The sequence below is a fragment of the Mercenaria mercenaria genome, chromosome 9, assembly GCF_021730395.1.
Source record: "Mercenaria mercenaria strain notata chromosome 9, MADL_Memer_1, whole genome shotgun sequence".
Lineage (NCBI taxonomy): Eukaryota > Metazoa > Mollusca > Bivalvia > Venerida > Veneridae > Mercenaria > Mercenaria mercenaria.
In genome coordinates this window covers 76,907,100-76,922,198 of record NC_069369.1, presented here as the reverse complement: position 1 = coordinate 76,922,198, position 15,099 = coordinate 76,907,100, and the positions used below count along the sequence as shown (strand labels likewise).

The window sequence follows — 15,099 nt, the reverse complement described above, 5'->3', positions numbered from 1 at the left end:
CGTTATTCTGATTTATAGTTAAAACACTCTTTTAAAGTCTGTTGTGATGCGTTTTAACTATTTATTTAAAAAATTACCAAAACTATCTAGTAAACACTAAATTAGTGCGTATGTAAACAATGGCAAGGAGAGAAAAAGCACATGTATTTTCATTGAATGTTTTGAAAAGAATTGCACTTTCCTTCTTGTATACAGGAAGAAACTACTAAATCTATTTTTTTTTAATTGGAATGCAGGAAAAGTTTGTTAGCTATCCACTATACCCTAAAGCACTGTGATAGGCACAGGAATTATTCCTATACTATATCTAGCTGTTTCACTATGATACTATATTAATACTGACATTTTTTGAGACCTGCAGCTTCCTAATAAAGGACTTAAATAATTATGTGTCATTCAGACGCACGAAAGACAACAAAACATAGAAACATCACACTGAAATGAACATAAATAACGTTGAGATGGTGCGGCGTCATGCAGTACGATCATATATTGGGTAAAATATGACTGCTCCACCTACACAGTTTATTTTGATAGCTCTTTGGTTATATATTGTAAAAGAAAAAGAAAAAAAAAACTTGAAAGAGAATGTATTTTAAGTAGAAAACTTTATTAGGGTGCAAGATCCTTGTAGGATGTATTTCTGCAGATGGTTCTGAATATTTCTACAGCCAAATTCTAATGAGCTTTTAGGGTCAAATTATCAGTATGGTCTTATAAATAAAAAGGAAACATATATAATACTCAAAAGATGGTACTCAAGTACACCACTCCACCACGTCCCTGACTTGGAGCCTGAAATTTCAGTGATTTGGGAGTCAGAATTTTTTTTCAATATGTTGAAGCCAGAATATTTTTTAAGCAAAACCAAAGACAGGAATTGTCCGCCCCAAGAATATCAAATGGTCGGCCCCCATCAAACAATATTATGGGAAATTGTTGCGTTTTATACAGTGCCCATATGGAAGAAGTCCAAAGTTTTCCGAAAATGTTTACAAATGAGAATGGCGGGTGGAAAGAAATATCCTGACCTGGTAAATATCGGCCAGTTCCAATTATTTTCGGCATGAAACCCGCGTTACTAAGCCTTGACTGGCTTGAGTCATTTATTTTATTGTTTGAAATAATAAATGCATGCTTGACAATGTAAAATGACCCCAGTCTGGGTGTGTCGGCTCTTTCAGTTTCACTCTCCAGACATGCCAGAAATTCAGAAATAAACAATAACAGGGTTTTTTAGCTCGACTATTCAAAGAATACGTAGAGCTATTGGACTCACACATGCATCGGCGTCTGCGTCCCGATTTGGTTAAGTTCCTGTATGTAAACTAAGCTGGTATCTCACTCTCAGTAACGAAGACTTATACTCGACATCACTAATCTCGCGTCATCACTAATTTCGCGGTATTTGAGTTGCGCCACCTACGTAGTGTTTTAAGTCAAAGTTTGTGTCCTATTTTACGCATGCTAGCGAAAAGCATTCTTACCTGCAGTTACCTTGCTAAATATCTGTCAATATTTATTAAAAGCGTATTTTTCACATATCTATAGCAAAAATAAAACCCATGATACTGAGCAGTGAATTGGAACATGTTAGATTAGTATCAGATAGAGAATATTCAGTAATAGTACAATTCTTAGGCTCCGATACATTATGACCACGCCCACGACCTTGTGCAGGGCCCTCTCTACATTTTGGGGGATTGGGGCCGGGGCCCTTGGAGGGGGGAATTTCGCGTCATTTTCAAGGGATGGGGGAATTCATTCTGGAGATATGACATCTGATCATAACCCCTTAAATTAAGGTCAATTGAGTATTACAGATATCAAACTAATGTGAATATATAAGAAGTATTGTACAGAACATAATCTATTGAAAACAGGCAACTTTTATTTTCTTTTATTAAATCAGTTAGGTGACATCCAATCGAGGTTCACATGTCGTCATTAACGGAAGCACAAGCAGTATCCACGGACATTGTCTCAGCAGCAGCCGGAGCAGGGCTTCCCTTCATCGTATCTACCTGATTGTGCATGTCTGGCCCTGATGAAACAGCGGTGTCCGTGACAGTAGTTTGTTTTTTGAGAGCATGCTGCTTAAAAAGCAAATCTGTTTTTGCGCATTTCGCCCAAGTTGCATCCGTGATCATTTTACTGTATGGTGTGGATTATGCAACATTTTTTTTCAAAGGGAAGTAACTTTGCATACACGCATCCGGGGAACTGAAAAACGAGCGTATTTTACGGATCAGTAAAATCAGGGGTTCCACTAGACCTGAAAACCCAGGAGTCCCGGGACCCTTGGGTCCAAATTTTGAAGGGTCCTTTTTCAAAATACAAGAGTCCTGCCCCAACACATCGATACAATTGACTATATTTTCTTATAAAGTAATACTACGTAATTAATAGCTACTACAACCAAGAACATGTTACAGCATAATAACAATTTCTGTTTCAGGTCATATAATCTCATATTGTAAATAAATTTTTATCAAAATTCATTTTAATTTGATGAGGTTTTTCTTCAATATTTTTGTTTGTTAGCAGAAAAGTGCTAAAACACTATGTAAAAATGTATCCAAAAACGTACTATCCGGATACTGGTACACTTTTGGAATGTCGTCTGAAATGTTGTTTTTTGCCAGTTACTTGGTCCACTAAGGTAAACCAGAGATAGTTCCTCAAATAATGATGCTACTTTTCATTAAAAATTGCATTGAAAGTCAAGTTTTTTTTAGTGAATTTTGGAAAAATTGCATATGTCATCGGGTGTAATTAGAATCGTGAATGGACATTCTAAACTTATTTTTACTTTCCAAAATCATTTAAATTTGTGGATTTTCTCGTTGAAGTTAAGGTACAATCATTAAACAATGATCTAATTTAAAGTTTGCATGAAGAAATCTTGCAGGACACTTTTCACATGCTCGGTATTCAGCTGGTCGCTTAATTACGATAATTTAATAATTGGCGCCTTTTTTGACAGTATGCAGGCTCAATACAGGTAACGCTTTATCAATTAATGTTAACACTTCATTGATTCTCATTACCTATGTGCACTTGCCGTGACGTAACTTGCTGATAAAGAAAAATCAGCGTGGCATGTCCACAGGATAAAGGGCGGGAATTTAGCAGAAGATCAAAGGCAGGAGAGCATGACCGCGAGTGTTTATTTTGAATACACGTGTTTATCGTGGACATAGTTTTACTTTAAGAAATGACTGATAAGAGGAAGGATTATCAAAGGAAAATGGCAATTATCATGCCGGGTCCTTTGAGCGTCTTTTGAAAATCTCCCGGACCCGGGCTCCTAAGACTATGGGGTATCGATTTTTTTCTTGATTTTTTTTTTCTTTCGAGGGGGAATTTTTCTGTACTAGTGGGGAAAAAAACATACTATTTCGAGGGGGGAATGGGGCCGAATTTCGGCCCCAAAAATTGGCAAACGAGGGCCCTGTTGTGGTTAACTTGCAAAATATCTGGTGTGTCCACTGCCCAGAGGAAATTACTTTCGATAGTGCCATTGTAAACAGATAATATGACACGTTTAAATTGGAGTTTAAAGACATTTGAGTGTTCCTGTTAATTTGACTTAGATAGTTTTTCAATGTTTGAATAATATTTAGTGTTTTTTAGCCTATGATAGTTTGATTGCCACAATTGTTGACCTATACCGCGAAATTAGTGATGTGACGTCACATGATGACAATGGCTGACTATTGTTGTTCGAAGTACACATGATTGTTTCTTGAATGATATGTGATTCATTTTCAAGCAGTTATTGATGTATATGACATGAAATATAGTGGTAAAGACAAGAAATACTCTGTTATTTTGTTTTTTGTTTAATGTCGTTAAGTCACATGTCAAGTGCCGCGACAATACAGATGAACGGTATACAGTCTGATTTAAATTCACTTGGGGCATGGGCAGACCATTGGCTTCTTCGTTTCAATGAATCAAAGTGTGTGGTACTCAGAATAAGACAGGCTATACAATTTCAGTACTCTTTAAACAGAACACCTTTATGTGAAGAACCTTGTCACGGAGATTTAGGGGTTACTATTACATTAAAGTCAGAATCTCATATAAATGAAAGTGTTAAAAAGGCTAACAATAGAATTGGACTTATCAAGAGATGTTTTACATGTTATACACCCGAGAAAATTAGAACTTTATATACTACCATGATACGACCGGTATTAGAGTACGATTCACCTATATGGTAACCTCATCTAAAAAAAGATATAAATCATCTAGTGTCAGGTCAACGTCGGTGCCTTAGACTTGCTAATGACACGATTACTTTACCTAGCTTGGAACAAAGAAGAAATAACCAGGATTTATGTGAAACTTATAAGTTGACTCATGGCAGAGCTTTATAAAACAGATAGTGAAAAATTCTTTACATTAAGTCAGAATGTCCAAACTAGAGGGCATGATCAGAAACTTGAAAAGAAACATACAAGAACTGATGTTAGGAAATACTTTTTTGCTAAACGTGTTATTGACCCATGGAATAAGTTATCTCAAAGCATTGTCTCAGTGCCGTCCTTGAGCAGTTTTAAGAAGAAATTGAGATCCACACCTGATGGCAAAGTGGATAATCCGGAAAAGTAAAAAGTAAAGTAAAGTAACCGCTTGTGGGTATGAATTGAAACTTTACACATTTATTTACTGCACTGTGATAAACTGACTTACATTGCACAGGTTTCATTTATACTCTATTTTGCTTTTTTATTAATGCCCCTTTTTCGACTTAGAAATTTTTAGTTATGGTTTTGTATGTAAGCTGGTGTCTCAGTACCCACTAATGGGAATGGATTGAAACTTCACAAACTTGTTCACTGTCATAAGCTGATAAGCACTGTGCAGGTCCCATGATTTGCTGGTGATTGTTTATTATATAGACCCATCAGTTCACATGATTCAATTCACATTTTCACGACCATCTCCTGCTACAAAATGATCTTTATGAACTTGAAAAATGGGCAAATTTATGGGGCATGAAATTTAATGCCAAAAAGTGTTATATTTTAAGTGTCCGTCAGAAGTCATATTTTCTATGAACTAGATAAAACCATCTTACAACAAGTGGACTCAAATCCCAACCTTGGACTGACTCTGTCAAAGGATCTTACATGGGAAACACATCACCATTGAATATATGTAAAAAAGCAAATTCAACTTTGGGATTTTTAAAACGGAATCTTAGGAATTGTGCCCAAGACTGTAGGAAACTTGCATATATTTCACTTGTTCGGTCTACACTTGAGTATGGGTCAGTTATCTGGGATCCCTACTGCATTAAGGATAGCAACTCCCTGGAGAAAATTAACGCCACGCAGCAAGTTTCATTTTAAAAGACTATCACTCCAGAGAAGATGGGTGTGTTACTGATATGTTACAAAGACTCAACCTGGACAGCCTGCACAAAAGAAGACAACAGGCAAGATTAATTTTTATCTACAAAATCATTAGGGGTATGGTGGCGGCAATTGACAAAAATAGTTATCTAACACCAGTACTTAACAGAAGACGAATACGTCCTAAAATCATAAGTGACAGTATCAGTTCAAACATTGTAGAAAAATTTTGTTATAATCATTCAAACTGTTACAAAGTAAACAACGCAATTTCAGATCAATACAAACATTCTTTATCAAGGCAGTGCAGGAATAGACTCAAAGACGAATATCGCCTGCGCAGAAACAGTTGAGAGCTTTAAGTCGGCTCTCACACATCATTACTGAATGACATCACTCGCCCCAACGCCTTATACCAGAAGTGGTCCTACGTCGTATTTCATACAGAATCAGATATGACATGCAGTGTCACGTTCTATAACTCTACTTTGCATTTTTACAAAATTATGCCCCTTTTTTGACTTAGAAAGCTGGTATGTCAGTACCCACTAATGGGAATCGATTGAAACTTCACACACTTGTCCACTGTCATGAGCTGATAAGCGCTGTGCAGGTTCCATAACCCTGTTTCGCATTTGTACAAAATTAAGCTCCTTTTTACGCTTTTGTATTCATTCAGTTGACAAGGCTGTTGAATAGTCGAGCGTTGCTGTCCTCCGACAGCTCTTGTTTACTAAGAGGGTAAAGGGCCAGGCCTGTCAAGGCCTACAAACAGTCTCTACTACAAGAGAAAAAGAAATCCTGCTGTTAGAAGCTAGCTTTCGAAGTTTTGGTATTCTAACATAATAAGTAACTGTGGTATACTGTTATGTTTATATATTTCCAGAGATATCTGTTTATGCGGGGATTGATCAACCATGAACGAGATCAACGATGTCATCATTATTTGAAGTCAGCAGCGGAGTGTACATCAAGAGCTGTAGTATCCTTAGAGCTAGCAGATGAACCTATCAGGTCTGTGAAACAAGCAAGGAGGCTGGAAGGGGTAGGTAGAGGTTTTTTATCTTCATTTACATGTACACACTACGTACAGTGCAACCTCAAAAGGAATGACCTCCAGACTTGAAAAATATCCAGGTCAGAACACAGGGTATCAGGTTTGCAGATTTTTGGTCAGGGATATGGCCCTAGTTAAATAATGGTACAGAAATGTAAAAGAGAATAAATAAAATAAAGTTAAATATTAATGTACACAGTTTGTATTGCATTGTTCACTAACAGTCTGTGGGAAACATGTCAGATATTTAACATGAAATATATTTTAATTATTTCTGTATAACCATCTTGAAATCCACATCATGTCAATGGATACTGTAACTATGGAAATGGATGTTATGGATACATAATTTAGGTTATGGTTTTAACAGTCATTTGTAATCCCGTTGAAACCTAAATCACCACAGTTTAAACTGTGATTATGCAGGTGTTGCATTTTTAGCTAGACTGCTAAGTACTGCATTTGTGTCGGCGTCGCCGTTGGTTGAAGTTTTTGATAAAGTCAAATATCTCTGTTACTATCAGAGCTATTGACTTGAAACTTAAGATACTTATTTTTTTTATTTATCAAAGTCTACACCAGGAGAAACAATCCCCATGACTCTGATTTGAATTTTGACAGAATTATGCCCCGTTTTAACTTAAAATTTTTGGTTAAAGTTTTTGATAAAGTCAAATATCTCTGTTACCATCAAAGCTTTTGACTTGAAACTTAAAATAGTTATTAACTATCAAAGTCTACACCAGGAGAAACAATCCCCATAACTCTGTTCAAATTTTGACAGAGTAATGTCTCTTTTTAACTTAGAATTTTTGGTTAAAGTTTTTGATAAAGTCAAATATCTCTGTTAATATCAAAGCTATTGACTTGAAACTTAAAATACTTATTTACTATCAAAATCTACACCAGAAGAAACTATCCCAATAACTCTGGTTTGAATTTTAACAGAGTTATGCCTCTTTTTAACTTAGAATGTTTTGGTTAAAGTTTTTGAAAAAGTCAAATATCTCTGTTACTTTCAAACCTTTTGACTTGAAACTTATCAAATATTTCTGTAACTTTCAAACCTTTTGACTTGAAACTTAAAATAATTATTTACAATCAAAGTCTACACCAGGAGAAACAATACCCATAATTCTAATTTGAATTTTGACAGAGTAATGTCCCTTTTTAACTTAGAATTTTTTGGTTAAAATTTTATAAAGTTTTTACTGGCAAAGCTCAAATTCAGAGTCAAGCACTGAGAAAAGTAGAGTGCACTGTCTTACGGACAGCTCTTGTTGTGACTAGTCCTGATTTCAGGCTTTTGAATGCCAGAGGGTGCCTCCATGGCCACATGGTTAAGGTCGCTGACTTTGAATAACTTCTCCGATGTGGGTTCGAGCCTCACTCAGGGCATTGAATTCTTCATGTCAGGAAGCCATCCAACTGGCTTACAGAAGGTTGGTGGTACTACCCAGGTTCCCACCCATGATGAAATAATGCATGGGAAGGCACCTGGGGTCTTCATCACCACCAAAGGTTGAAAGTTGCCATATGACCTATAATTAAGTCGGATGGATCCCAGGGAAAGTTGTGGATTCATGGTTTAGGTTATGGTTATAGCAATCACAGGTCATTTATCAAAGCCAGAGAAAAACTAACTCTAGATTGTTTGAAATAAACTAATTTCCTAAATTAAATAGAAACTTTAAAACAAAGATTGTCACCTAAAAAGGACATTTGGCTGCATCTCTGCATCAAACTGTATTTATGGTAAATTTTCCAGTGAAGTGATGAAAATTCTTGTATTAAAGGGAGGTAACAAAATATCAAAAACAAGCTTTTATGATTGTGCCATTTCAGATTGGTGGTGAGACATGTTCAAGACTGACAAAGTTAGAGAAGGAGAAGGAATTTAGTTGTCTGAAACCTTTAGCAGGACGTTTTGTCAGCAGTGCAGGTGGTATATTGGTAGGACTGTTAGATGCCACAGAGGAAATTAGACATCATGGGAACTGGTTAGTGAAAAGATTATACTTATTCCCGGTTATCTTGATAATTTCAAACTTATTAGGTCAATATTAATATTGAAGAATTAAGAAAATTATCAGTTATTCTTTTATATTTGCTGAAAAATGTCCCTCTCCTCTGCCACTTGTTTGATCCACATTTGTAGCAAGGTTTTTCCGTTATTTCTCTTTAAGGCTGATAATGCCTTTGTTTTAAATGTGGCATACATAATTTCCATTTTGAACATAAAATACATAATCCTGGTAATTGTTTTCTCTAATATTTCAACTTGTCAAAGGTTTGAATTTTGATTAACAGAGTAGAAAGTTAAATTTAAATATGTTGTTTTTGATGACCTCGCTTTATGTGTCAAACTGTAAATACAATGTAACTTCATGTGAAGCACCAAAAGTAGAGCTTTTCCAACCATGTCATTATGCATAACATTCATTTGGACAGCTGTTACATCCATTTGAATATAATAGTTAAAGCCTTATAGAACTTTAAATATAAGACAATACCATTTATATTATACATAACATCATTAAAAAATACTCTGATAGTGGCAGTAGAAACTTTTTAAATTTTCAAAATATCTTGATTAGCTTGTAATTACATTATGCACAAAATAATAAGGTTTTTGCATTAGTACAATACTATTAGATTACTTACATCAGCACTATGAAAATTACTCAAGTTAATAATTCATATCAGAAATACATGCCAAATATCAATACTTGATATCAAAAGATTATCAGTATATATATATCGTTTCATGTCAAAAGGTAGCTGATATCAGCAATACAGTATAGCTATACAAAGTTGACAATGAAATGTCTTACTATGTATAATTTTTATGCCCCCGGCATCTACTGATGCGGGAGGCATATAGTGATTGTCCTGTCTGTTCGTCCGTCCGTACAAGGTTAACCAAATGGGACCGTTTCGTCTAGCATCAATACCCCTTACTAGAATGACTTGATACTAATGCAGATGTAACCTGTGACCATTCCTCATCTTCAAACATCACCTGACCTCAGTTTGACCTTGACCTCGTTTTGGACTTAGGATGTTTTGTATGGGCCATCTCTTGGTTAACCAAATGGGACCGTTTCGTCTAGCATCAATACCCCTTACTAGAATGACTTGATACTAATGCAGATGTAACCTGCTGTGACCATTGCTCATCTTCAAACATCACCTGACCTCAGTTTGACCTTGACCTCATTTTGGACTTAGGTTGCTTTATATGGGCCATCTCTTGGTTAACCAAATAGGACCGTTTCGTCTAGCATCAATACCCCTTACTACAATGACTTGATACTAATGCAGATGTAACCTGCTGTGACCATTGCTCATCTTCAGACATCACCTGACCTCAGTTTGACCTTGACCTTGACCTCATTTTGGACTTTGGTTGCTTTGTATGGGCCATCTCTTGGTTAACCAAATGGGACCGTTTCGTCTAGCATCAATACCCCTTACTAGAATGACTTGATACTAATGCAGATGTAACCTGTGACCATTCCTCATCTTCAAACATCACCTGACCTCAGTTTGACCTTGACCTCGTTTTGGACTTGGGTTGCTTTGTACCGACAAGGATGCCACCGGGGGCATCAAGCGTTTATTGAACGCAGCTTCTTGTTTAAAAGCAACTTTTCCCTTACATAGAGTTTGAATAAAGTTGCAATTCACGATAAACCCTAATACAGATCGAATAGTAGGGTGTACACTTTACATAGAAGAACAGTTTCTTTTACCTTTGATAGTGTCACAAAAATTATTCCCTCTACACACTCCTGGTTTTATCGTGCCAAATTATTGTTTGGCAGTAGGTCTAAAGTATTTTTTTTTAACTTTCCCTTTTAGCAGTCCAGATAAAAGTATTCTAGTTCCGGAAGGCAGTGTGAAGACACGGGCAATCAGATTGACAGAAGAACAATTTGCAGAGGGACCTAATGGTTTGTATCTTAATGGACCTCACACTGATTCTCACAGCCTTGCATTATACATGTACTATGAAATAATATATATTTTTGGGGGACTAATTATACCCCCACAAAACGAAGTTTTCGGGGGTGGGGGGGGGGAGTATATACTAGTGAGCTTGGCGGTCGGTTGGTCCGTTGGTTTTCATGGTTTCCAGATGATAACTCTTGAAAGGCTTTATCGATTTAAATAATTTTTGGTACACAGGTGCAACATCAGAAAATACAGGTCAAGATCGAATTTGGGGTCAGTAGGTTAAAGGTCAAGGTCACAGTGACCCTAAACAGTAAAACGGTTTCCGGATGATAACTCCTGAAAGGCTTGACCGATTTAAATAATTTTTGGTACACAGGTGTAACATCATAAAATACAGGTCAAGTTCGACTTTGAGATCTGTAGGTCAAAGGTCAAGGTCACTGTGACTCGGAACAGTTAAATGGTTTCCGGATGATAACATGAGAACGCTTGGGCCTAGGATCATAAATTTTTGTACACAGGTGTAACATTATGAAATACAGGTCAAGTTTTACTTTGAGGTCAGTAGGTCAAAGGTCAAGGTCACAGTGACTCGGAACAGTTAAACGATTTCCAGATGATAACTTGAGAATGCTTGGGTCTAGGATCATAAATTTTTGTACACAGGTGTAACATGATTGAATAAGGTCACGTTCGACTTTGAGGCTAGTAGGTCAAAGGTCAAGGTCATAATAATACGAAACAGTTAAACGGTTTCCGGATGATAACTTGAGAATGCTTGGGCCTAGGATCATGAAAATTGAAAAGGAGGTTGGTTAGGACCAGCAGATGACCCCCTAATTATTTTGAGGTCAGTAGGTCAAAGGTCAAGGTCACAGTTACCCGGAACATTTAAACTGTTTTTGGACAATAATTTCAAAATGCTTGGGACTAGGATCACGAAACTTAATAGGGAGGTTGATCAAGACCAGCGGATGATCTTTAATGAGGACAGAGTGACCAGGAACATTTAAACCTTTTTCGGACAATAACTTGAGAACGCTTGGGCCGAGGATCTTGAAACTGCATAGGGAGGTTGATCATGACCAGCAGATGACCGCTATTGATTTTGAGGTCAGTAGGTCAAAGGTCAAATAAGTTCAGCTTTGACATTGGCTTAGTTCTGTGACAAGGCGATATTGTGGGAGTATAATTCGTCACTCTTGTGACAACTCTAGTTTTTAGGTCAGGTGAGTTTTTCTGATCGCTTGATGTCTGGCGTCTGTCGTCTGTCTGTCGTCTGTTGTCCATCAACATTTAGCTTGTGTATGCGATAGAGGCTGTATTTTTCAACTGATCTTCATGAAATTTGGTCATAATGATTACCTTGATGAAATCTAGGCCGAGTTCGAAAATGGGTCATCTGGGTTCAAAAACTAGGTCATTAGATTAAATTAAGGAAAAACCTTGTGTATGCGATAGAGGCTGTATTTTTCAGTTGATCTTCATAAATTTTAGTCCGAATGATTACCTTGATGAAATCTAGGCAGAGTTCGAAAATGGGTCATCTGGGGTAAAAAACTAGATCACTAGGTCAAATCAAAGAAAAACCTTGTGTATGCGATAGAGGCTGTATTTTTCAATTGATCTTCATGAAAATTGGTCAGAATGATAACATTGATAAAATCTAGGCAGAGTTCGAAAATGGGTCATCTTGGATCAAAAACTAGGTCACTAGGTCAAATCAAGGAAAAACCTTGTGTATGCGATAGAGACTGTATTTTTCAATTGATCTTCATGAATTTTGGTCAGAATGATAACCTTGATGAAATCTGGGTCAAGTTCGAAAATGGGTCATCTGGGATCAAAAACTAGGTCATTAGGTCAAATCAAAGAAGAACCTTGTGTATGCGATAGAGGCTGTATTTTTCAACTGATCTTCATGAATTATGGTCAGGATGATTGCCATGATGAAATCTAGGTCAGATTCGAATATGGATCATTTTGGGTCAAAAACTAGGTCACTAGGTCAAATCAAAGAAAAAACAATGTGTTTGCGATAGAGGCTGTATTTGTCAGTTGATCTTCATGAAATTTGGTCAGAATGATTGCCTTAATGAAATCTAGGTCAGTTTAGAATATGGGTCATCTTGGGTCAAAAACTAGGTCACTAGGTCAAATCAAAGAAAAACCTTGTGTATGCAGTAGAGGCTGTATTTTTCAATTGATCTTCATGAAATTTGGTCAGAACGATTGCCTTGATAAAATCTAGGTGGAGTTTAAATGTGGATCATCTGGCTTCAAAAACTAGGTCACTAGGTCAAATCAAAGAAAAAACTTGTGTATGCGATAAAGGCTGTATTTTTCAGTTGATCTTCATGAAATTTGGTCAGAATGATTGCCTTGATAAAATCTAGGTCAAGTTTGAATATTGGTCATCTTGGGTCAAAGATTAGGTCACTAGGTCAAATCAAAGGAAAACCTTGTGTATGCGATAGAGGCTGTATTTTTCAATTGATCTTCATGAAATTTGGTCAGAATGACTGCCTTGATGAAATCTAGATGGAGTTCGAATATGGGTCATCTGGGGTCAAAATCTAGGTCACTAGGTCATATCAAAGAAAATACTTGTTTAAACTTAAGAGACCACATTTTTGGTCCAATCCTAATGAAAATTGGCCAGAATATTTGTTTCCATGAAATCACAAGGTCAGACATGTTTACACTGTAAGGTGTGTTTCTCAGGTGAGTGACCTAGGGCCATCTGGCCCTCTGCTTTTTATCATCTGATTTTTGAAATAAAAAGTATAGTATGTTACACTGAGACGTTGTTCAAATCTACTGCTTGTTAGCAAAGGATGCCCTTCTTAGCTTGTAAATCATTTTATGCATCATCCTATGAACATGAAAAAAAAACATGTAGGTTCGACACCAAGGGGTTCTTGATTTTTCTGCACATTATATGAAAAGTAAATAGTATGTGAAATGGTTTATCTGAGGCATCAAGGCTCTTGGAGATAACTGAAATTTGACTTAAAACAATTTTTTGTGCTCATATTTTCGGGACGGGACTTGAAAACATCTTCGAGATAGCCTGAATTTTGAGATAAGCGAGTTTGAAATATGAAGTTTCAGCCTTTCATTCAATCGCTAATAACTGGAAGTCCTTGAATTAATGCACCCCAGAAATATCTGTTTTCACTGAAACAATGAAAAAATGATTTCACAGAACATAGTTCTAAACCCAGTAAAAGCGCTGATGTGTGACAAGCAATACTTGGTGGAATATATTTCAAAAGATTCATTTCTGACAAAATACAATAAGGTGATATCATTGGTTTGGTGTAAGGTAAGTTGGAATCACACATCTTACCAGTACAGCTGTTGTGGCAATGGTCCCCTGGCATGGCTAAGTATTTCTGTAATAGTTTCATTAAAATTTCTATTGTTGTAAGCCATGTGCACCCCACTTTGGTTTCTTGTAGTAAGCATTTTTATTAGGTTTTACATCACACTTATTGGTGATGTGACGACTTTCCAGCTTTTTTTGGTTGAGGAAGACCCCAGGTGCCACTACGAGCATTATTTTATCACAGACTGGCATCCTGGTAGAGCCACTGACTGATACATGTTCACCAAACTTGATCAGAAACAAGGTCAAAAGCTCAGGGTCATAGGGGCAACTTAGGGCTGGACTGCCATTGCTGTTAAGTGCAAGTTAATTGTTGTAAATGAAAAGTAGAAATATAATGAGTCAGTGCGCCATATGCAATATGTATGAAAAACTTGTTTGGTCTGACAGGCTTCCTTAAAAGTTAGACTCGAAAAAAAATGAGCAATAAAAAGAAGAAACTTTACTGTACTCTCATAAATTGTTGTTAGGGACTTACTTTCATGAATTGTGTAAGTGCTATGTATTTTATCTTTTAACCGACATCCACAAAACAAAGCCCACACAAAATAGCCATTTTTACCATAAGTACACATTTTCATGCCTACAAAATTAAGTAGTTTTACAATACTCTTTGAAATTTGATGGACATGCCTATTTTAGAAAAAAAAATATACTCATTTACTCTTTTCAAGTCTATAAAGTAAAGAGATATTTTGACACAAATGACATCCTATTTTCAGACTTTTGTAAAGCCTGGTGGCGTCTCGAGGTGCTGATCAAGAGAGGATATGTCCGGAGACGCAGTCAGAAGAAATCTGCTGTGCTGCAGTTGATGCCCATTGGAAAGGATATTGCCACAAGATTACGAGGTAGATGTCACTGTGTTGTGTTAAAGCCTGGTTTTAACAGGGCAGAATTTATTAAATGTTTTTCAGTGAATTATTGAAATTTTAGAGGAAAATATAATCTTGTATTTTTACAGTGAAAAATAACAAATATGTTTTTCACTGGTAAGAAACTATAAAGTGAGTAAATTTTGTCTAAACATGAAATAAAAAGAAAGTTAATTTTGTTAGTTTTACATGTAAGCTCACAATATCCTTCACTCAAACCCACCGCTTAGCTCAATAGGGAGAGCACAGATCTAAGGATTACTGGGTTGCGAGTCCGATCCTCGGGCGAGGCGTATGTTCTCCATGACGATTTGATGAAAGATGTGTCTGACATCATTCGTCCTCCACCTCTGATTTATGTGGAGAAGTTGGCCATTACTTGTGGAGAACAGGTTTGTACTGTTACAGAATCCAGGAACACCGGCTAGGCTGACTGCCCACTGTTACTTA

The 15,099-nt window shown here is 36.6% G+C and overlaps 1 protein-coding gene across 1 annotated transcript in view; it reads left to right on the top strand.

Moving 5' to 3' along the window:
- The first annotated feature begins 947 nt into the window (after positions 1–947).
- The window catches only part of LOC123547523 (uncharacterized), a 33,565-nt gene continuing 19,413 nt past the window's right edge, over positions 948–15,099 (top strand). The window contains exons 1-5 of the mRNA XM_045334696.2: positions 948–1,034; positions 6,253–6,411; positions 8,269–8,423; positions 10,288–10,379; positions 14,497–14,625. Of these exons, the coding sequence (XP_045190631.2) occupies positions 999–1,034; positions 6,253–6,411; positions 8,269–8,423; positions 10,288–10,379; positions 14,497–14,625 (571 nt within the window). The 5' untranslated portion in view covers positions 948–998. The remainder of the gene's footprint in view (positions 1,035–6,252; positions 6,412–8,268; positions 8,424–10,287; positions 10,380–14,496; positions 14,626–15,099) is intronic.